This window comes from Phascolarctos cinereus, unplaced genomic scaffold (assembly GCF_003287225.1).
Source record: "Phascolarctos cinereus isolate Bilbo 61053 unplaced genomic scaffold, phaCin_HiC Scaffold_4;HRSCAF=312, whole genome shotgun sequence".
In the NCBI taxonomy this organism is placed as follows: Eukaryota; Metazoa; Chordata; class Mammalia; order Diprotodontia; family Phascolarctidae; genus Phascolarctos; species Phascolarctos cinereus.
Window position 1 is genome coordinate 102,771,387 of NW_027555847.1, and position 25,238 is coordinate 102,796,624.

At 39.2% G+C, this 25,238-nt stretch overlaps 1 protein-coding gene across 1 annotated transcript in view; it reads right to left on the reverse strand.

Annotated features, from left to right (window-relative positions):
* Positions 1–1,146: 1,146 nt before the first annotated feature.
* ZNF462 (zinc finger protein 462) overlaps positions 1,147–25,238 on the reverse strand; it is a 155,522-nt gene continuing 131,430 nt past the window's right edge. The window contains 4 exon segments of the mRNA XM_078152477.1: positions 1,147–1,402; positions 2,627–2,744; positions 6,088–6,211; positions 18,155–18,378. Coding sequence (XP_078008603.1) covers positions 1,195–1,402; positions 2,627–2,744; positions 6,088–6,211; positions 18,155–18,378 — 674 coding nt within the window. The 3' untranslated portion in view covers positions 1,147–1,194.

The window sequence follows — 25,238 nt, forward strand, 5'->3', positions numbered from 1 at the left end:
AACAGAAACTATTTGTGTGAGACCGATACTATGTTAATTCAACAAACAACAACAACAACAACAACAACAAAAAATGGTGACGAGGACCTCCTTGTCTGGCCCACAAGCTGCATAGCTGTGCCCTAAGTTTGGTTCTTTAGTTAAATTAAAAGAGAAAGTTAACTTCTTTGTTATTTCCATGTTGAAAATCAAAACATTCCTATTCACAAGAACTAAATCTCCCTTGCTCCCCCCAATAAAAAACAAAAACAAAAACAAAAAACTCCTAACATTTTACATGAAAAAACTGAACTGTGCTGTATTTGTAACACCGCAGGTCGATAGAAAAGTGACACGGGGCAAACAAACCGGCACAATCCCCTTGAAATTAGCTCACGCGGATCTCTCAAATCCTAAATTAGGGTTCAACACTAACAAACAGCTTACCTGGAATAAAGGATGACAACTCACAAACAGTTATCTAGTAATTAAAGTCTGTTTCTTTTTTTGTTTTGTTTTTTACTAAAATAATTAAAAAATCACAGTATTTTAAGAAATAAAACCCACACTGGGATTTTAAGCACAATGTTTTCCTTTCTTTTAAAACTTTTTTTTTCCCCATTCACCATCTTGCCCAGCAGTTCTCTCTACATTTAACCACGACAATGACAGGTAGTACTGACAAATGCAGAGAATTCCCTTGGTTAATTTTGAGGTACTAGGAAACAGGTGACTGTTTTAAGCAAAGCAGTTTTTTTTTCTTCCTCAAAGCGGCTGCAGTTAAGTCTGGAAAAAGCTTACTGTATTAAAACTAGAAAAACGCACCAAAAGTCGTGCGTCAAAAAGTTGTCCCCCCTACGAGACGTCTTCTTCCACTCTCACGAAGCTTCCCCTTTTCATTAACCGTCCAAGACTCCACCACAGATCACATTGTACAATGCGGGAGTTGCTTCCACATTCTGAAATGAATGTACTTTCCATAGTGAGGTCCGGAAGAAAGGATTCAGTGATGTAATGGAGCCACTTATTCCACCATTTAAATAACTTTAATATACACACTCACACAGGTACCAGTGCTTTGAAAATAGATCGTTCAGTCCTAAAAAGCAGCTTTGTTTCTGTCTTCTCCTTCACCCTCCCTTCCCACCCCAACCCCACCCTCCCACCCCTTCATCGATGTTCAAGTAGGGTTTGATTAAGAATCACACCAAATGCTTATTCATTTTTGGCCTCTGCGTTCTCCAGGAGAGATTTGTCAGCAGCTACCACACAGACTGCTACTGTTTCGTCCTTCAGGGAAAAGTCCATCTCCACCTCCTCATCACCTTCTCTTTCTTCTGTTAATGTTATCTTGGCATTTTCCTCCAAGTTCTCCTTTGGATGGTCATTCTCTCTGCTCACTTGCTTGTTGTCATTCAGAGACCTACAAGAAATATTTACGTGAGAGAGTGAATTGAACATTTTTTTTTCTCAATCAGAAAGAAACTCAACACTCCCTCTTTCCCCTCAATCACAAAAGCACCATAGGTTTTCCTCTTGCCAGTTGCCAGGAACATGCAACTGGTCATCTCCATAGCTGGCATTTTCTTTCTATGCAATAGACCTAGGCAATACCTTTCTAGATCTTTGAATGGTTTCCTTGTCCCTCTGACATTGGCATATGCACTATGCTGTCTCCATTACTTGATCATAAATGCTAATGGCAAGGGTCATCTTATCCTTAAACCCAATGAACACACCCAGAGGTTTCTGGGATAGATATATCCACTGAGACTAAGAATATTAACAATAAATAGTGGTTCAATCGGCAAGTTAGGAAACAAGTATTGAAACCAAAAGCCTTAAGAGAGAACCAAGCTCTAAGAACATTAGCTGTACTGGATCCTACCAACTCGAGATTCTAACAACAATAATTTACAGGGACTCCTTTAATCAGACAGAAAGACATTAAACTCTCATTAAAATCCATCAACAGTCTCTGGGAGCACCCAGAGCCACTGCTCTAGATGTTCCTCACCATGATTCTGAACACTGAATATTAAGTTAAGTCTGTGTTCTACACAGATTAAGATTGTTCTGTTTTAGTGATGATTTTATTTTCAAGGATGATCTCTAAGTACTTTACAGATATGATCCAACCTACCTGGGAGGCCGGCGGAGGAAGCTGGCACTATCCCCAGAGGCAGGACATTTAAGGCACAAAGAGATGAATGACTTGTTCAAGGTCACTCAATGAATGAGTCAGTCGCAGAGCCAGGAACAGAAGCCAAGTCTTCTGCCTCCCAGTCCAGCGCTCTATTAGAGAATGTCACGCTAGTGAAAGCTGAATTGACATTGGCCAGATAACGCGCTACACTTCTAGATAGAAAAGCGATGGCATTTCATCATTGAGAAATATGGTACCTTGCCTAGTGGCTAGAATGACCTTATTGAAAACCAACAGAAAACAAAATAAAACAAAAACATTCACATTTGCTAATTTATAGTACCATGAAAATGTGTACTACAGACATTTCACAGAGGGGCCTGCGTCCTTTCGTTTTTTTCTTACGGGATCTATGGGAGCCCCTAAAACATTCCCAAACAACCCCCCTGCTTCATGGTAGATAATGGAATTCTTGGGACAGCCCACTGGGTATAGACTTACATGCCGTGTCTCAGCACATGCCTTTCCCACTCGGAGCCCTGAGCAAATGCCCGTCCACAGAACTCGCATGGAAATCGCTTTTCAGAGCAAACCCTGCCCTCAGAAAACCTCATAAGATCTGTGAGAGAGAAAGGGAAGGGGAGAAAATTAACCCTTTAAAATACAAGAAAAGAAAAATAGAAGCACAGATCACCAGAAAGATTCTTATTAACTCTCACTGATAAATCTATTTTTTAAAGATCAATCTTGGGTAACCTTTTCTGACATTCCATCAAGCTTTTATTTATTAAAGAATGTCTCTTATGGTTGGTTCAAGAACAATTCTCGAATCGCAGACCTATATCTTCCCCAAATTGTTATAAACACTATCATCTTTGTCTGCTCTGCTAAGGAGGACCTCTGTTCCTATTTTTAAGGGTTCTAATGAAAGCTTTTCTGGTCACTGTGGTCCATAGTGATCTCACTTTTTCCTGAAATCCTATTAAGAACTTGAATTAATTGTAATATTCTTGAGGACAGGGACTATGTCTAATGCTTTTATTTATATGTACCTTATAGGGCCTACCACAAGGACTTTATAAGACTCTCTCCTCTATAGGACCTACTACAAGGCTGGCTCTCCACAAACACTGGTTGACCAAATGAATAATTGATATAGAACACAAAACACACTTTCTCACAAATGAAAGTAATCTGAGGCTATAAGTCCCTGTAGGATCCTAGGCCTCATGAGCAGTTTATTGCTTTCTACCAAACAGGGCCAAAATCTTTATGTCTATAATAAACAGCTGGGACTATTCTGCTTTCCAGTCACAATGCAAAGCTAAGGCAATGCAGAAGGGATCATCTCCACATATCTGATCACTTTGTGCCTGCATACACAAGATGTTACAGAAAGATGTCTCGTGCACTGAATGCCATCTGATAAAATTCGTACAACGACATTAACTGGATAGGTGTTTCTCAGCTTCCTTAATCTTTAGCACAAAAAAGCTATGTGAATGGGGCCAGTTTCAACAAAAGATGAAACATTTTCTCACAAATTAAGAAGATCACCACACAAGCCATTAAAAATAATTGCACAGACTATCTCGCTTGATTCTTTTCATTGGAAATGAGACAGCACCATCTGCTCTGAGCATTAATTCCTTAGCAGGGATTATTTGGGCAAGAAATCAACAGAATGCCTTCCTGACTCCTCCCAAACTACATAATGAAAGGGGGGGGAGAGGGAGGGGGAGAGAGAGAGAGAGAGAGAGAGAGAGAGAGAGAGAGAGAGAGAGAGAGAGAGAGAGAGAGAGAAAGAGAGAGAGAGAGAGAGAGAGAGAGAGAGAGAGAGAGAGAGAGAGAGAGAGAGAGAGAGAGAGAGAGAGAGAGAGAGAGAGAGAGAGAGAGAAGGGATTCTGCTTGGTTTAATTTTGATCTCTTCATGCCTGGTTTCTTCACTTTAAAAAAGCTACCCTAAGATCAAGCTACGGCAGCTGGGAGCTGTAGTTTGTCTACAAACTCGCTCTCACTTGGTCTGGATAGGATCTATACATCACATGGGGACAAATGCATGATGCCTCTTAATAACTGGGTATGCATCATTAAAGGTCTAAATTGCAAAGGAGGGGAGGGTACTGCTAACACTTTTCCTCTGCCATTATGAAATGTGAAACCAGTTTACTTTTCTTCTAATACCCTCAGCTAAGTTTAATCATACAAGAAGGATAGTAAGCACTTATCAATACCCACCCAACAGTCTCTGGGCACTCTGGGGCCACCACTCCAGCGGTCCCTCACTAGGATTCTGCTTATTGAAGACTTACTGCTAGCAAAAAGTTTGGGAGGCTATTGTGTGTTAGCCCTTCTCCTTGCAAGAATGTACCTAGATAGTGGAAAATTGATTCTGGGTCTGTTCAAAGGACATTCAGACAATAGTGGCCATTCTCCTTTCATTGAGCAGTGTGGGGGAAGGGATGATTTACGCTTGTAATTCCCATTAACATTACTGGAAGTTACTCATGTAAATCCTCCACCCTTTGAGGGAAGAATACATTCCTCCCCACCCCTAAGACTTTTTCTTTCTGTGTGGTTAAGGTTCATGAATGTGGACTACACACTCTTCAGAGAGAAGCTATCAGAGACCATTAAGCTCATTCCAGTCACACTGAGCTGGATTTATGCCATGATGCTACTGAGGAGGAGAGAAGAGGAGACACAAGAAAGAGAGAAAAATCTGCTCAATGCTCTTCACCACCTCACCTGCCATGTTTTCCCCTTTGTCTTCTAGCACTCTGGGGTGGGTTAGAGGGGCATAAAGGACTGGAAAGGACTACTGCCTCTCCTGTACTTTTAACCTCTAAATTCAGATGATGTTAAGTTGGAGAGATTAAAAAGTCATAACATCCAATGAGGAATAATTTATTGCCTGAAGAGAAACAGCAGGGCACACAACATCCTGAAGTGAAAGGGCCCCTTTGTAGCCACTGTCAAAAGCATACACAATAAGACAGAGAGCTCCAGTCACGCCTCCCAGATGGGAAGAGTTCGCCACCAAGGAAAGAATACACGTGAAACGGAATTTAAAAAATATGCATACACCTTTAACGTCACAACCCTTGTGAAGAAGGAATTTCTACAGCTTCTGCTAATGAAGGTTAAACATTTTAAATTCTCTTGTTCATATTATGCTTCTGTTAAAAAATTTTTTTTTCTGAAATCCAGATTAAAAAAAAACCACTGTTTTGGGAATAATAGGAGGGAGGGAATAAAGTTTCTGAAGAGTTAAAACACTCCATGGTTGTATTTCCCGATCAATTCTTCTTTGTTGTCGGTTTTAGCACTACACTGGAATTCTGGCTTGTAAACCAGAATTGTTCTGTTCGTGCCACGAAGGAGGAGAGCGAACTTTGGTTTGGAAAGGGGTTTGTAAGACATCAGGAGAAAGGGAAGGCCTACTCTTTATCCTTCTATCTTTGGTGGCTAACAAAGGAACAATAATGGAGCAATTCTATCCCAAGAGCACCTACTGTCATGAGGTGGGAAAAGACCAGGTCCCCAGCTTGACAGAAATAGCTAGAGAAATCAGAAACATGAAAAGGTGACTGACATGTCCCAAACTCATTGTCTGGGAGAGTTCAGAGATACAAATTCTTCCACGATATAGAAAACCAACCCCATTTGTATATAAACGCACAGCTACAAACCTATCTGGCCTAATATCTTAGCCATTCTTTATTTTAGTTTAACATAACTTGTCTGGTTGACCCTGCTTTATAACAGTCTTCAGCTTTATTATAAGAACATTTCTTACTTAAAAGTCTAAATAGCCAAATTAAAATATCCATGCTTATATTTCCATAATTTTCATATACACCACATATAGATATACAGATAGATATGACAGATGTCTGTGGCTCCTAAAACTACATAATCTGAAGCTGGAGCAAAGAGGTGAGAGTGATTTCTGTCCTCACCTTTGCTGTTCATTTCTTCTTCCTTGTCTTCTTCATCATCACTGCTGGACATCTCCATTTTCTCCTTCATTTGCTCCAACTGATCCAAGTTAACTCGTCCAACCAGCTCAAAATTACGGCTTACCTTCAAGAAAAAAGTCCAAACAAGAGTCAGACTGATGAGTCATTAGAGAAAAGGTTTCAAGGAAAATCTGGTAATAAGTGAGAAACAGCCAAACAATTCTGGGCTATGTAATTCCCCATTCCCGAGGATCACCTACTCCCCTCATCCCCATGTCCACTTTCAGGGGTGGTTCTGCCCACAGGTAAAAAACGATAGAACTTACATTTATGTAACATTTATACCTTCACAAAATAATAGCCGATATTTATACGTAGCACTAAAAAAATAGGCAAAAATCTTTGGCATCATTTCATTTGAACCTCACAACCTTGGGACCACAGGTATCATTATCCCCATTTTATGGATGGGGAAACTGAGGCTCAGAGGAGTTGAATAATCTACCCATGGTCCCACAGTCAGTAATGATTAGAACGAGGGTTTGAACCTGGTTGTTCTGATTCCAGGGTTAGCACTCTGTGCACTTTACAAGACTGCCTCTCAGCAAATGTTACTCCACCTGATCTTCACATCAACTCTATGAAAGAGGTGGTTCAAGAATTATTGCCCCTACTTTACAGATGAAGCCTAGAAAGTGAATTTGCTTGTTTCGCAGGTGACCCAATTAGTAAATATTAGAGCCAACCCCAATCTTTCTGATGCCAGGTCCAATGCTCTTTTCACCATACTACTCTACCCCAGATATCAAGTATATTGCTTTCTACATCAAACTGTATTTAGTAGATTATCATCATGAGTTGCTCATCTGAAATATAGCATTTAAAGTACAGGCCCAAGCAAGGAGAGCCCTTCCAAGGGGAAAAAGAAAATTATTCACTTATAATGACCATTAATTAGTCATCAATGTCAAAGATCTTGATTTCCATGCTCCCTGTAGTACAAGCCCATCTTTTTCATACTAATTGTCTCCCAATGATAATAGACGGCTATGAATCATGGAACACCATGACTTCAGAAGGATCAAAATGTTAGTTAAGCTAAAGGAAGGCACATGGTAAGTGTACTCAGGTAGCAGTGTATATTGCTAATTATGACTTGGGTTCAAAAAGTGGTCAGATACCATACATGTGTGTGTGTATACACACACACATACATATGACTAGAAAAGAGAGTAGGATAACTTATGTAGTGAGAGTAAAAAAACAGCTGAAAGTACTGTACCACTACCCATGAAACATTAAAAGAATTAGAGGAAGGCATCTAACATCCTCAGTAGATCCTCTGAAGAGGACTTATAAAAAAATATGACGCTTGGGTGGGTCCTATTTGAATGGTGGCAAATGTCTATAATCCCTACTTCCAGGGAGGCTGAAGTTAATGGCTATTTTGAACTCAAGAGTTCTGAGCTGTAAGAGGACTAAGCCAATTGGGTGTCCACACTCAGTCTGCCATCAGTATGGTAAGTCTCTGAGGAAGGGGGCCTTCAGGCTGCCTAAGGAGATGTGAATGGGCCCAGGTTAGAAATGAGCAGTTCATAGATCCTATGGTGATCAAGAAGTGAGAAAAAGCCTGCGCCCCAGCCAGGGTGAGAGAGCGAGATGCAATCTCAAAAAAAAAAAAAAAGAATTAAGATAAAGTATGGATAGACTGTAAACTGTACTAATATAAAAAGAACTTAAGTGGATGTAAAAAGCCCAAGTTAATGCCTACACCAGCCACAAAGATGTGAGGCTCCTCCAGAATATTTCCCCTACCCTCCCAACCATGAGGAGAGCAGAGGAAAGGCTGCTTTTCTTCCTCAGCAGTTCCATGTCCCCTTCTCATCTGTCACACACCTGTCCTTGTCTACCAAGCTAGCTAGACTCCTTTCCCTTCTGCACGCCTCATAGGTCCCAGTGGAACTTTATTCCAAATCCAGAATAGAATTCCAACAACCTTTATCATTCTAGGAAGTTTGAGGATTATGGGCCATATCTCAGATTATGCCTAATGATAACTACCCTCTCCAGCTTGAGATGAAAGCCTAAATTATACTTAGTTGCTGTTATACACAATACATTAGAATTATTCTAGCTAGGCCTAAGTTAATTAAACATCCAAAGCCCTTTTAAAGGAACTCCCTAAAAGGGAGTTAAAAATTAAACAAGATATATATAGCCTAAAAATGTTCCTACTCAGGTCACTGGTTCCTTGAGCTAATTTTCTTCAATGACTTATTCAGTGGAAGCAGTGAGTGCCATGGGTAAATCCCCAAAGTCCACAGAGGTTAATAGTAGTCAAATCAGTTCTAAGTCATTCACAAGAGGTTCCGGTAGGACGATCTGGAGTACGAACAATGTCTAAAGGGAGATGATCTAAAGAAGGCCAGAGTCAGCCTATGGTCAACCTGGAGAAGACATGAAGTGAGTGCTTTAATTCCAAATCACAAACAGGTCCAAGGTCCAGTACACAGGGACTCCTCCAATGGGGCAAGGTTGAGGAACAAGGAACTTACTCTGTGGATTTGTCTTGGAGGCTTTTGGTATATATCCTTTATCTGTCTCTGCCCTGACCTCTTGTTACCAGCATGTGGCAGGTAGGGCATTATGAATGGTAGGAGAAAACTAATCCTTTTGAAGAAGATCTTAACAGGTTATTTGAATTTGTTCTGATATGTCTGCTTTTCAAAATGAACCTTCCTCATTAATTCACTGTCTTTTTGCACCTTTCTACTTATGAATCACACCAAGAATTCTACGCATAGATCACATCGAAGATCATAAGATCACAAATGTAGGCCTGAAAGGTCACCTAGTCCAATCCCCTCTCCTTTTTCCAGATGAAGAAACTGAGGTCCAGGGCAGTTAAACAATCTGTTTAAGGTCACACAGACAATAAACATAAGAGGAGGGATTTGAACTCAGGTCTTCATACTCCAGAGCCACTCCCCATTTCACTGTACTACCCTGCTATCCTTTGGTAGGGATGGTATCAAGAATGACCACAAGGAAAAACCACATGCTTCAACTGTTTCACATCTAACCACAGAAGTTTTAGAGATTCTTTAAGTGAGAAAATTCTAATTAATCACAGTGATGATGGACTGAAAACCACTAATTCCATGTTCTCAGCATATGGGAAGAAGTTTCATATCAGTTGCTAAATGTTTGTAAAGAGAAAGTCAGGGAAAGGGGTAAACAACCAGTTGGTTCTATTAGCCAACACCCCAATGTGAAAACAGAAAGTAGAAGGCAATAAAAGGGGATGGAGGACAGTAAGAAATCAGCTTTCAAGATAAAAGAAGGTGAAACAAATGGCCATACAATTAAAAAGATAGAAAATAATACAGCCTTGAGGAGAAGGAAAAGAATTATCTAGTAGAACAGCAGGCTAGTATAATACAGTGATTCTCCAAGTGTGGATCCTTGAGACCCCTTTCAGGGAGCCCACAAAGTCAAATAATGATGCTAAGATGATAGAAATAGCCCACATAAATAAAAGCTCTTTGGGGAGTCCTCGATAATTTTTATGCAGATAAATGGGTCTAAAGACCAAAAAGCTTGATGAAAACCACTGGAAGAGTATCAAGAACAACAGACTTGGAACAAAAAGAAATTGTAAGATCCCAGAACTAGAGCTAGAAGTGGCCTCTGAGATCATCCAGTCCAACCCTTTCACTTTACAGAAGAAGAAAGTAAGGCCCAGGATGTTAAAAGACACATCTAAGGTCAAATACGCAGGAAGCATTCGAGAAAAGATGGGAATCCAGGTGTTTTCTTGTGACATTTCCCGGCCTGGAACTTCCATATCATTTCTCTGGCTTCTAGGGGTTTAGCTCTTGCTACTATTTTTATTAACCCAACACTTCTTGGACATATGGTTTCTTCCATAATCCCCAACTTAGGACTAAGGAGTCTATAAAGAACATCATATATTCATACTGATTTAATTCTGTTTAGCCACAAAAAATCCACATTTTAACCAAAATGCATTTATACCAAATACCTGAAAATATATGTGTGTGTGTGTGTGTATATATATGTAGGTGTATATGTGTATATATGTGTGTGTGTATTTGTACATACATATCTATTATACATATGCACACATATATACATACACATACATATGCACATATATGTGTGTGTGTGTGTGTGTATATATATATATATATATATATATGGAGAGAGACAGAGAGAGACAGAGACAGAGAGAGAGAGACAGAGAGAGAGAGGGAGACACTGATTCAACAGACTGTGGGTTCAAAAAAAATCATGATCTTCCTTGATTTGATTTCCAAAAATGGCCCATAGCTCCTGCGAGCAATCTTTGCTAAGGCTTAAGAACCTTCAGTTGGGGTATGATAAGTTATTTGGTCAATTTTAATCTCATCTATTAAACTTTTTACTGGAGATGTAAAGGTCTAAACAGTTTAATTTTTTCCTATTTTCATGAATAATTTATTTTTTCTGAAAAGTTTTAGATTATTAATTTTATAAAAAATAAATATCTAGACTTAATTCCTTCAAAATGATTTTTTAAAACTATGCCCTAAAAAAGATTTTTTAAAAATATAAATTGACCTGCACCATTAGGTCATTACAATTTTTGCATGCTGAGGGATCAGAGCATCTCAAATGCAAAAGCAAGGCACATTTTTGCCTCCTGGGACCACAGACGCTTGCACAAGAAGAGGAAGACGAGTTCTCACATATAAAGACTTCTTTCCTTGTGGGTTCTCTTTCTCTGATCTTGAAATCAGACTTTTGGTCTGTATGATAATATTTCTTTCCTAACAATTTCTCTAGCATTCCCCTAGGCCTGTAGAGATTAAAACAGTGCATTGCCTTGCTACCTCAAAAGGCCTCAGAATAGTGTAAGGAAATCTAAAAGTTTGAGTTAGAGGAAGCTAGAAATTGGCTCTCTCCTGGTTCTACAGAATTGATATCTTTAAAGAAGTTGAAGAAAGCATGTTTTTTATTGAAAGTTTACCTGACATTGATATGAAAAAAGCCCCTATATATATACCAAAAGATTGACAGCAAAGATATTGTGATAGCAAAGAACTGGAAACAAGGTAGATGCTCATTAATTGAGGACTGGCTAAACAAGTCGTGCTACATGAGTGTAATGGAATATTACTATGCTATAAGAAATGATGTGTGTGATGAATACAGAGAAGTATGGAAAGATCTACATGAACTGATGAAGAGTAAAGTAAGCAGAGCTAAGAAAACAATATACACAGTGACTATAATAACATAAATGGAATAAACAAATGCACACCAAAAAAATCAAAAGTGAATGCACCAACATGATAATGATCAAGCATGACTCAAATGAAGAGATATTAGAGAGATATTAGAAGAGATATTAGATATGAAGAGATAGAAGAGATAATTAGATATCAGATATCCATCTGAAAGGGACTGTCTAGTCCAATCTGAGAGGAAAACTGAAGACCACATACATTAAATGACAAAGGTTATATGGCTGGTGAGTGGCAAAGTCAAGACCAGAACCCACTTTTTTTGACTCCTGGTCCAATATTCTTTACTCTATACCATGCATTGAAAATTAAGTTCTCATGAGAGTTGTCACCCCAACCTACCCCTTTGTGGAGATGGAAGGGACACAGGAATTACACAGTGCACATGTTTTTAGACTTTTGTCCTTATTTCTTTTCCTCTAAAAATACTATTTGTTATATTGGATGACTTTCTAGGAGGGGTAGGGGAAGGGAAAAGATACTAGGGATCTGTGTATGTATGATGTAAGAAGGAGTGATGTAAGAAGCAGCAGACATCAATAAAAACTTATCTGAAACAAAAAAACCAAAGGTAATCTGAATTCAGAACATTAAGGTAGAAAGAGTGAGTGATAGCAGAGACATATACAGAGATTGTAACAGGGGCAAATTCAAATTGGATGTAAGAAAGCAAATACTTCCTGCCAATGCAAGCTCGGTACAAGTGGAATGTGTTGCCTTAGAAGGCAGGATGTTTCCTCTTGCTTGTGATTTTCAAGTAAAGGTGGGATGATCACTTGGCAGATATGTATTAAAGGGAATTAATTCTTTATCAGGAATGGGGTGGCTTAGATAGGGATGGCTAGTGAAGTACTTTCTAGATTAAAAAAGATAGTTCTCTAACAGAGGCCCCCCAGAATCATTTAATCATTTTTAACCAATCATTTTATGCAGAGGACCAGACTGGATCTAATGACTTACATGCCTAAGGACACATAAACAGTAACAGGGCTGGAATCTGAACCTAAATCAAATGACTTGAAATAAATTGTGTTTTCTACTACGCTGTTCTGATTCTCATTCAAGGTGAAATAGCACATTTTCATAATCTAGGTAAATTTTAATTTAATTAAATTCTTGCTGGTCTGGTGTTTGTGGAAAGTCACCTTACCAACCTTAGCAGTGAAGTCAAAGCTCTTTAGATTTGAGAGGTATTTATCGTTAACTATCGAAAAGGTGCACAGGCTTGGTGTGTATGTGAACAGGAACTGCTAAAATCCCAAATATGACATAAACTTCCACTATGGCACATGGAAGAATTCCCATATGGTGAGTTGTTCTGAGCAAAAATCCCATGAAAATTTAATTTTCAATGCATGGTATAGAGAAATGAGTATTGCATCAGGAGTCAGAAAAAATGGGTTCTAGTCTTGGCTTTGCCACTCACCAGCCATATAACCTTTGTCATTTAATGCCTTTGGGTCTGAGTTTCCTCTAACGTAAAATGATAAGACTGGACTAGACAATCCCCTTCAGAGACCGCTGGCATCCTGTGAAATATTGTCAATGAAATATGCATCTTTGGCTCCTACGAGGAAACCAAACATATCTTCAGTTGTAATAAGTGTCCTGCCAATATCAAAATCCCTCTCACTGGCACAAGTTACACACTGGCATACTGGTACCAAGAAACTGCAAGCTGCAATGCTAAGCACTTTAGACTCAGTTCTTCTGCTGAAACCTCTGTAACATATATATCATGACAAAAGGCTGCCAAACCAGCATCTTGAAGTCACCAAATACGGCAGTGACCGTATACAAAATGCACTCAATACCTTCATTGGTTGACAAGATGGCATGTGGAGATGAAGGAAAAATCTGACTAAAGGCTCTGTCTGAACAATCTTTTTTTCTTCTGCATCAGCACTTGTCGATTATTGAAGATGCACACTGGCAGGAAAATTTTAAATTTCTAAGAATATCATTCTGCTTGTACAGCAGGCAGTCTTTGAACAAGGTTCTTTTGTAATCAGAATAATATGAATGGGTGAAGCACCATGCACTGTGGGATTACATCTGGATGGACACATTTGTAGGGGCAATGAATTCTGTGGTAACCACACCTCCACTTGTTTTTTGTGAAGACGCTGGAACAGGTGATGACCAATATGGTGCCTTACAAAGCGCCTTCCCTGATTCTCTCAGGTGTTCTGCTTTCTTCTTCTCCTTCAAATGACGTTGCATTTACTTGGTAGGTTTTTTGTGTTTGTGTGTCTACAGACGTGTTGTTTCTCATGGCACAATACAAGCTCCTTTGTAAGGGGTGAGGGTGGAAGGGAGGTGTCCTTTTTGTCTTTGTATGACCAACACCTAGGAAAGTGATAGGAACATATGCTTGCTTATAATTCTCACTGAATTGAATTAAATGGAACCACTGTAAGCTTGTGAAGTCCTACAGTAGATAGCAGGAAGTGAAGTATTTGTTATATTGGCTGAAAATGCAAACAACATGAAAAGAGCATGGGAGATCAAAAAGGACAAACAGCCACATACGCGTATACTACCTTACTTTGACCTAAACTAGCATTTAACCGGCATCATGAAACTGGACACTTTCCAGCATTCTATAAAAGAGGAAAAGAGGTAATGAAACCTGCTCAAGTCGATATTAACAGCCCACACTTATATGGTACTTTCAAGTTTGCTAAGTCCTTTCCAGGCATCGTCTCCTTTGATCCTCACAGCAACTCTGGAAGGCAGATGCTTTAATTATTAACCCCATTTTACGGCTGGGGAAACTGAGGCTGAGAGGCTTAACTCACCTGCTCAAGCTAGTAAATACGTGAGGTAGGGTTTGAACCCAAATCTTCGTGACTCTTAAGTTCAGCGCTCTATCCACTCTACATTGCTGTCTTCAAGAAGAAGCAAACAGTAAAGAATGGAAAGAATTCGAATGACATTAACACTAGATGGGGTACGGTGATGACAATGTAATTAAAAACAAAAACCATTTTATTTAAGAAGCAATGATGATTGTAAGATATTAAATTTCTAGACATGTGAAGAACAAAGCAGGCGATGATGAGGTCTTCTGAGTTCAATTTGAGAATTTTTTAATGATTTTCAAGTTAGTTGCTTCTTCAATCACTGTATCATAAGCAACAATTTGTCAGCCATTCCTTATCATATGGGCTACGGAAAATCTGGGCAGCGAGGTGGTGAAATGGATAGAGCACTAGAATCAGGAAGACCTGAGCTGAAATCCAGATTTAGATACTAGCTAGTTCAGGGCAAGTCATTTACCCTCACTGCCTCAGTTTCCTCATCTGTAAAATGGGCTGGAGAGGAAAATGGCAAACCACTCCAGTATCTTTGCCAAGAAAACCCTAAATGGAGTCACAAAGAGTTGGATACCACTGAAATGACTGAACGGGGAAAATCTACTGTTCTCGAGAATTGAAGGGTATAATTGGTTAAAAGTAGTGAAGAAAGCAAAATGACTTTGTTAAGAAATAAAGAGAATTTTAGAGTCAGCCAGTTCATGCTGTATATCTTTCAGATCCAAATCTTCTATTCAAGATCAGAACGTATGTGATAAAAAGAACTGCAGAATTTGATTTGGGAAGGGCTGGAAGGAGAGGAAAAAGATATTTCCATGGCTTCAAATTTCCTGGAAATTTTGTCTCTACATTATACAAATACTGCCAACATGGCAGAAGCTACTGATTACAATTTCATTTACTTTTTCTGACCCTGCTTAGCTTTTGGTAGGAATGCTAATGAATAGTAAAGTGACAGAAAGGCAGGTAGCCCAACAGAGAAACAGAAGTATCAAGAGGGCTGGATAATGTACTCACTGAATAATCAGACTCTGTATAATTGAGAGTTGCCCTTCATTATCATTTGCCCTAAGAGAAAAGGTTCATGGTTCCCATACCATACAATTTTTTCATTTCAAAATAGGGGTAATTATAACTACCCTTTCTCTACTTTACCTTGTAAGGTTTAACAAGGTAAAAAAAGAGCTTTCTGCTTCCTAAGAGAAAGGCACGTTTGTGTTCAACAGCCTTTTAAAAAATCATTATTATTATTATTCTTACATGCAAACCAGAACCACATCCATATATATATATCTTCAACAGCATGACCAAGGTTATAGGCATCCCAGGAGCACTTCAGAAGACTATATGAAATATCCAGCCCTGCTCAATGATAGACCTCAAATAAAATTAAATTCTAAAGACACTTCAGGACGGTAGGATTTTAAGCTAAAAGGGACTAAGAGATCATTGATCCTCTTCATTTTACAGATGAGAAGACTGACACCCAGAGAGGGGAAAGATTTTGTCCAAGCTCACACAGCTAGTAAGTGGTACTTAGTACCTGTCATAGTCCACAGAGGTATTCCATTATGGGACATAGGCTTCAAAAGGCACATAAGGCTATTTAGGGAGGGAGCCTAAGGCTTTTGCTAATGTTGTTTGCTATGCCTGGGATGCCCTGCCTCCAACTCTTTTCCTTTGCAATTTCAATCTATTTCTTAAAGTCCAGCTCACATGCCAGCTCCTCCAAAAAACTTTCCCCTAATCCTCTCTAGCTCAGGAGCAGTCCCACCTTGGACCTCACCTAGCACTTTATTTAAAGGATAGACAGAGATGACACCTGTGATTTCATTGATATAGGAAACTCCTAGAAGACAGAACTCTCTCTAGTAATGCAGGTCTGCCCCCTTTAGTCTTACACATTTGCCTGTGGGCACTGAAGTGTTAAGTGACTTGTCTGGGGTTATACAGCCAGTATGTGTTGGGGATGAGTACTGAACAGTTTCCGTCTACTGCATCACAAGGCCTTTCAAGCACTTCATAATCTCTTGGTACAGTCTAAGCTCCACGAGGGAAGGGGCTCTTTTATCTAAACCAGGGGTGCTCTTTTATCTAAACCAGGGGTGGGGGACCTGTGGCCTTAAGGCCACATGTGGACTTCTAGGTCCTTAAGTGTGGCCTTTGAGGGAATCCAAATTTTATAGAACCAAGGCCACAAGTTCCCCACCCCTGATTAAACTTTTTATCTCTCTTAGTGGCTAACATTGTACTGTCCATGCTGTAAGGCTTAAAGAATTAAGTTTACTGAATGAATGAGCAATGAACCACACTTGCAGTCTGCACTGAGAAGCCTGGAGTACCACTGATGCAACACAGCTACTTCTGATTGCAGTATCTATCCCCAGAACTCATCTGTATATCTAATGTTCTCTGGGCTTCTATTACATTAGTAGGTAACCACATTAATCTGTATCACTGGGGATTAGTGCAGTCACACATTTCCAACAATACATTTTAGAAGGGTCCTAAACTGTGTCGCTATCAATTTCTCAGTGATTGGTCTCAGTCTTGAGTATTTCAAGATGGAGAAAAGACTTAAAAATTACCCTACAAGTAGACACTGCCATCCAGTCTGGTTTCCATTTTTCCCTCTTCACTATCGCAGCTGGCTTCAGGAGAGAAATAAGCAGGGGAGAAGTTTTACTCTTCTTTTGTCCAACTCCATAGCCACGTACGAGAGATCAGGTGCCGCACGGAGGGCATCAGAGTAGTTAAGTAGGCAAGAGGTACTCAGCTGAATGTAATATGGGGGTGAAAAGATGCCAAAAGCTTGGCTGCCTCAGAAGGATGTATGTATCTTAGGGAGTGAAGGATGACCAGGGGGCTGCTGTTCATCTACTGATCAGACAAGCATTTATTCACATTCATAAATGTTTGGGAAACGAAAGATAATTCTCTCTCCTACACCCCTGAATTTTCACATACATCAAAAAACATATGAATTTCAATTCACTTAGAATTCCATGTTTGCTGCCTGCCTACTATGCGTAAGGTACAAAAGCTGCCCCAAAGTAAAGAAGATAAATAAAACTCAACCTTCTTTCAACAGGTACAACTCTAATTCTTATGGGAGATTTGTTGGGGCTAGTGCTGGTTTTTTCTTTTTTAAATTTTAATCATAAATGTTTTAAGACCAATAAAAAAAGTCTCCTGTCTCTCACCTTCAGGAATAAAGGGAATGGGAAACCCTGTCCAAAGGGCTTAGCACAGGGGTAGGGAACATGTGGCCACATGTGGCCCTCTAGGTCCTCAAGTGTGGCCCAAACAGATTCAGTCAGAAGGCGGCACCTGATGACCTAGAGGGCCACATATAGCCTTGAGGCCGCACCCCTGGCTCAGCATAATTCCTTGCATATTGTGGGCACCCAACACTAACTTGTAGATGGAGTAACTTTTTGAATAATTAGATTATTCTGGTTAAGTTTTAAAAAAAAATTTCTTTTCCCTCACAAGCCAAATGTGAGTCATGTATCCAGGTGCCTTCAATAGAATCTGAAAAACAATGTGCCAGACATTCTGTGCAAGGCCAGCTTAATGTACAGTGGGGCAAGGACTCAGTGGGATCCTGCTCACAATCGCTTAAGGTTGAGAAGAGGTTTTAATTACAATTGGTTTGGACTCCTTCTATTATTTATTTTCCCAAGCTGCTACTTTACAGTTGGTCTTTGTGTGTGTGTGTGTGTGTGTGTGTGTGTGTGTGTGTGTATGCACATGAACGTATACATATGCATGCATATATTACTCATCTCAATCATTAACAGATATTCAGATATGTGCAAGTGTTTTGAAAAACCCATTCAGTGGGTCCACCATCTCTCTTTCTATGTCATAAGCATGACTAAATGACTCTCACCCCCAATCCCAGGCACAAAGAGGAAAAATCTCCCAGGAACGTACCTTATGTTCATCGCGAAGGTGGCCATCCAGCTCCTCCGTGTGTTTGGTCTCGTAGTAGCAGAGTTGGCATTTGTAAGGTTTTAGTTCATTGTGCTTCTCAATGTGTTGCTGCAAGCTCTCATCGCTGGAGCAGGTGAAGGTACACTTATCACAGCGGAAAACTACTCCCTGCAAGTATTTTGACAGTTTGGAACGGCACACTTCAATGGGAACAACTCGCTCTTCTGAAGAAACAAAATAGGGGGAAGAGGTGGAAATTTTTACTTATGAGAAAGTAGATGTTTCTTAAAAACAACAACCAAGGAAAAATACAAGAAGTCTTTACTCTGTGGGTATACAGGAACACAACATACCCTCACATCCACATATTCTAATAGTTCTAATTTTCTCTTTAACTATTCCACTAGTTTACATTGTGGCTGGAAAATCTCAACTTGATGAGGTAGAATCCATACAATTTCATAACCAAGTAATTGCAGATGTCATTGCTTAAAAGCTTCTTTTCCTAATAAGTTTTGGTATGAAGCACCAATGCAAAGTACGTGCTGATCTTTTATACATTTATTGTAGAAACCTGTAAGAACATTCACACTACTAGATTTCAGTGAATGTAATGATCTATGGGGCTGCGTTTGGAGTTTCTGCCTATACGTGCAGTGGTCATTGATTGTAAAAATTTCTAATTGGTTTACCACGTTCACTAACAAAGATGAAGCACTTGTAAGTGGTAATACAAATCCTTCTTCAATTAGTTTAATCTCAGTGTCTACTGTATAACAATAGGGTCTCAAGACACTAAAAGCAATATATATGTATATATACACATATACATATATATGTGAATATATACATATATAGTATATATGAGAAATATACATATATATACACATACACACATATACATATATATGTGTGTATACACATATATATATAGTATATATGAGAGAGATATACATGTAATGTATAATTTCCCATGTGAAATATTAGGTGTACTCAGCAAAGCTCTAAATAGGATGCAGGAGAGCCTGAGTGCTCTGGGTTGAGCTCTGTACAAGGTAGTGGAGGTGGGCAGGTGGAGGTGTGAAGGGGTGTGAAGTGGTGATATATATGCCAGATCATTCAATACCTTTTTTGGTTTGGACTTGGGACTTCACCGGTATAGTCACTTCTGGTATGGTATGGAAACTCTGAAATTCAGCTGTAACTTATCCTCATTTCAGAGTAGACAAAGTCAGTTTCAGTTCAACAAGTAGTTAAGTATCCACTGTGTGCCATGCACTGGCGATACAGAAACAGCCTTTTTGCCCTCAAAGGGCTTACATTCTACTGGCATTTTAGAGAGGTGCCTATGGCAAAAAGCTAATTAGAAATTAAATGACCTACTTATTATGTTCACTGAGCCAATGTGTATCAGAGGCTAGACCTGAACCCAGGTCTTCCTGAGTTTCCATTCAGCCTCTATGCACATTGCATCTCTAATAAGTGAATTAAAGGGTCTGTTAATAATATTAATAACCAGTATTTACATATATACACATGTATACACACATAAATAAATATACATATATACATATTTTATTTAGTAATATGCAACATCCAACTAAGTAGATCCCTCTGATAAAACAACTGCAAACAAAGCATTTAAAGTGTACGTGGGGAAGTATGTGTGGGAGAGGCTTCACACACATACACATGAATACAAACATACATACATATACACACACATATATATAAATGCTTATCTTCTCTCCCCCTTCCCTCTTTTAAGGATTACAATGTGCTTTACAAATATTATTTAATTTAATCTTCTCACAACCTTGGAAGATTGGTGCTATTATTATTCCCCACTTTACAATTGAGAAAACTGAGGAAGAAGAGAATAAGTTGTATCTTACTCTTCATGACCCCATTTGGGGTTTTTATAGCAAAGATACTGGAGTGGTTTGCCATTTCCTTCTCCAGCTCATTTTACAGATGAGGAAACTTAGGCAAATAGGGTTAAGTGACTTGCCTAGGATCGCACAGCTAGAAAGTATCTGAGGCTACACTTGAACTCAGGTCTTCCTGATTCCAGGCCCAGAGCTTTATCCATTGAGACACCTGGCTGGCTAATCAAACGTCATCCTAGCATGTTGGGTGTGAGAAGGTTCTATGACTGAAACTTCACACCCCATGACTACTGCCCTCCCTGAGACTGATTCAGATTAACTGTCCCTTCTCTGATTGACCAGTTATGTCCTGGCTGAGAAGTGAAAAGGCCTTGAATATTTTATACAGTAATATGCAACATGCAAATAAGTAGATGCCTCTGATAAAATGGTTGCAAATAAAGTACTTAAAGTGTGTGTGGGGGAAGTACGTGTGGGAGAGGCTTCATTTGATTACTTTCTGACAATCTGTAATCTGATTGTCAAAAGTTTGAAAAAAAAGTGGGGGGATTTGGGTGGGTTTCCCTGTTAACATACCAAATGCTATAAAGCTAGAGATGAATGTGCCTTGTTGATTTTGCACTCCCTCACCCTTGTGTTTAACTGTTCAAATTAAATTTCACACCAGTCTGCCTGAAGTGTTAGCACACAAGCCAGATATCCATAACTGGGATAAAATTAAAATCTGTGCTATTTATGTAAGGCTCAAATATAGCACAAGTTTTCCTGCTGTGTCTGGATTTTAGAAGTAGATGAAAGTTTACAAATGGACTCAGAAAACATATATTTACATGATTTAGGAACGGTAATGTATTATTAAGTCACAGGAAGCATCGGATACCTTTTATTCTGTGAATCATGGAATGGCAACACTTTCTCAGAGCATTAGTATTTCCTGTGCTGACACAGTGTTACCCATCTTCTCTTGGTGGCTGGAAGATTTTAGAGTTCCCAGAGGGTTTTCCCCACCCAACAGATCACATCTAAGTTCTCACTGCACTGCCCTGCCTTGGTAGTCATAGAGTGCTTCTGTTAATAGGCCAGGGGGATGCCAGGCACAGAAACGATGGAAGGCAAAGTCTTGAAGACATTCCCAGGAGTTTTCAAGTGCAATTTATTTTTTGTATGAGATAGCTATTTATCTAAAACAGCATGTGCATACATAGCATACATATGTGTGTACATTTGTACAAGTATATGTATGACTATATGTACACATAGCTATATACACTATATATCCATATATAATAAATAACCCACAGTGTTTACACGTGCTTCATATAAAAAACCCAAAAAAATTGAGAAATTCATAGGGGTTGGTGTGTGTGTATGTATGCATGTGTATATATATACATGTGTGTGTGTATGTGTACACATAGGTATACAGGTATGTGTATATATATAATATGTATTGTGTATACATATACACACAAATGTGTGTATATAAATACACACATACACTCATATTGCCTCTCATTTAGACAGCTGGCCAGACAGACAGATAGATGTATGTATATTCATGGGTATGTACTAGTATGCATATGTACACATATTTACAGGCACATATCTATATCATATAATAAATACAGTGGCAGCTAGATGGAACAGTAGGGAGAGTATCAGGCCTAGAGTCAGGAAGACTTGAGTTCCAATCTAGCCTCAGATACCTGCTAGCCATGTGACCTGGTCAAGTCATTTAAACTTTGCCTCAGTTTTCCCATCTTTAAAATGAGAATAAAAATAGCATCTACCTCCCAGGGCTGCTATGAGGATCAAATGAGCTAGCAATTGTAAAGCACTTAGCATAGTGCCTGGCACATAGTCAGTGCTATATAAATGCTAGCTATTATTATTATTATCATTATTACACAAACCAGTGAAGATAAGTCATATGTAAAATTATTCAGTTCTATAAAATGAGATAGCTGTCAAAGAAATTTTCATGGAAGAAAATATACATTGGAGAGCCTTTCTACTATTCAGTTTTAAGATTTCTTGTTAACAAACAAAAACTATATGAGGGGGCAGCTAGGTGGCGCAGTGGACAGAGCTCTGGCCTTGGAGTCAGGAGGAACTGAGTTCAAATGTGACCTCAGACACTTAACACTTACTAGCTGTGTGACCCTGGACAAGTCACTTAACCCTGACTATCTCACCAAAAAAAAGAAAAAAAAACACCAAAAAGAAAACTATTATGAGAAGCTTTGGTTTAAACTAGGTCTTAGGATTTTAAATGTGATCAGGGGATCTGGTACTAGAAGAAACCTTAGAGATCATCAGTCTAGGAGGTCTCAGTGTATGGTCTGGGGACCCTGTGTGGTCTAAGAAGTCAAAACTGTTTTTACAATAATAATAAGACATTTTAATTTCAAATATGGTAAATATCAAAAACACATAAACAACAGCTCTTGAGGAAAGATCCTCAATGTTAAGAGTATAAAGGGGGTCCTAAGACCCAAAAGTTTGAGAATTGTTGATCTAGTTGTAGAACACCATTGATTTATAAATTATAAAAGGGAGACTTAGAGAGTCACACAAAGTCACTCAAAGTAGGGAGGAAGTTAACAGGCCTAGTTTCAAACTCTGGTTCAAACTCTGCTTCAGAGCTTTCAGAATTCAGTGTTAGTATAACACAGTCATCTAACCACATGATCAAAGGATTTAGAGCTAGAAAGGACCTTAAAGAAGATCTAATCCAATCTCTTTTCCTCTTTTTACAGATGAGCAAACTGAGGCCCATAGAGGAAATGATTTGCTCCAAATCACAACCTACCAGGCATTCCGTATTAACCTCCATTCATGAAACAATAAAATGACAAACTAGTGCACACAATGGTCTTTCTCTGATGCAGAGACTCAGAGGAAAGGCAAGGAGAAGCAGGTACAATAGAAAGGGAACCAGCCCCTATGGGTGGGTTTCTTTTATTTTTAAGGCTGTCCTGGGACCTCATCTGGGAGGCTTATTATCCTTATGACCATTAAATTTTTAAAAATTTCGAATCATTTCCTATTATTTCCATTTTAGTTCATTATCTCTACTTCTGTTTCAGCAGAGAAAGACAACTAATCTTCACATTACATTCTCTTATCTCATGTATCTTGAAGATAGCGGTCAAGTCACTCTGTCTCTCCCTTTAATGTTCTCTTCTTCACAATAAATAATCCTAACTCTCTCAACCTTCCATAATGGGTCCCCTGCGCAATCAGCTCATCATTTTGGGCAGTTGCCTATGTAATTTCTAATGTCACTCTGCATGTCTATGTTATCACACACAACAAAACAAGAATCATAATGGCACTAATATTGTCCTACATTTGTACAGCACTTTCTACTTTTCAAAGTTGTTTCTCACTTACTTCATTCGAACCGCACATCCCTCTATATTAGGTAGGGTTTGTATTTATCCCTATTATAGATGATGAAAATGAGACCCAGAAAGGTTAAATGATCCTCAGACTTGGAGATGGAAGACATCTCAGTGATCAGCTGGTCCCACTTCCTTGTTTTATAATGGAGAAAACTGAGGCCCAGAGAAGTGATATATGGCTTGCCAAACATCTCAGAGGTTATAAGCAGTAGTGCATCTGATTCCAGCGCCAGTAGGGAATGGTTACAGTGCTGGCTTTGGGATCAGGAAAAGCTGAATTCTAAGCTGCCTCAGATACAACTGTATTAACTTCTCAGCCTCAGTTTCCTTCTCCATAGAGGGGAGATGACAGTAGCACCTACCTCCAGGCTTGTTGTGAGGATCAAATGATGTAATACGTGTAAATCACTTTGCAAACCTTAAAGAGCCATAAAAATGCTACCTGTTGTCGTTAGTATCATTACTCCATACTGTCTCTCATGAATTAGACCAAATAACAAAGTGATTACAATGGAACTAGAAGCATGACCTCTTAATTTAGGTTGGCGTCTTTTTTCTCTACATCGTGGTGGAAATAAGTGGATGCTAAACGAACAATTTTCAGCATAAGTACTTACAAGGGGCTTATCTTCAATCTTTTAGAACCACAAAGACTTCAAGATTTTTGTAATAATGGTTTACACTTGAGCTGTCCCCAAAGTGTCTTGTTTTGACACACAAAGTAATTTTTGCCTCTTGCTTATTCTGAAAACGAAGGCTTCCCATTTCTACTCTAAGGTGTTTGCCCTGTGGTCACTTTTTGGGGACATTATGGACATACAACCTTTATACAAGCTGAGCTTGAGCTTTTCTTCCTTTTAAAAATGTAGGAGAAATAACCAAGATGAAACACCCAGCTAATCTGACAAGTCAGGGAAATTACGGACAGTGTTCTAGGTGAATAGGCTTATTCATATTGGAGGTGAGTAAACAGCATAAAATTCAAGGGGAGGGGAGATGGATATTTATACTTGTGGACTGAAAGGTGACCTGTCTCCATGGTTCAGGTTTCAGAAGGGACGGCAACTCTTTTGGGTCTTTTTTGCCTTCACACCCCTCAAAATTAACTTGAGCAAGCAAACAAGGTCTGGATAATAGTCATCCTAACCTGGTTTGCTGGACAGGGCTGGTTGCAATAATATTATTTCACTGGTTCAACTACATGATGAATTATGACTCTCATCTCCTCCTACTCAAAAGGTTCTGGGTACTATCATGGGACATAAAACCAAAGAGGAAAAAAAAACCCTCTGAGGAAAGCCAGTTGGAGCCACACACTAAGGCATTTGTGCAAAGACGTAATAGAGTTGAGGAGTGTGATGAAAAGCCTATTACAGCACTGGATCAAAACATCTGCAGCGTTACAACTACAGAGGGACTTGGTGCTGCTCGAATCAGTAAAAAGCCACATCACTGTGGAGTCCAGAATTACCAAGTAAAAATTCTTCCTGAAAGAAAGACCACAACATACAAGGGCTTCCTCTCCAGGATGTGCCAAGTCTAAATGAAGCAGGACTAGATTTGGAATTCATTCACTCCAGCAAACTTTGTATGCAAATTACTACTGCAGAGGCATAAATCTTTCTTTTTGCCAAACCAAAGGTCCACCCATTCCCTGAGTCCAGCCAAACAAGTAGGGAAGAATGAAGTAATGCAAGCCATTAAGCAGGGGTGGGGGTGGGGGTAACCCCAACAACAATATCAAAACACAAAACCCAACAACAGCCCCGAGAGACAGGTAATTCCTGA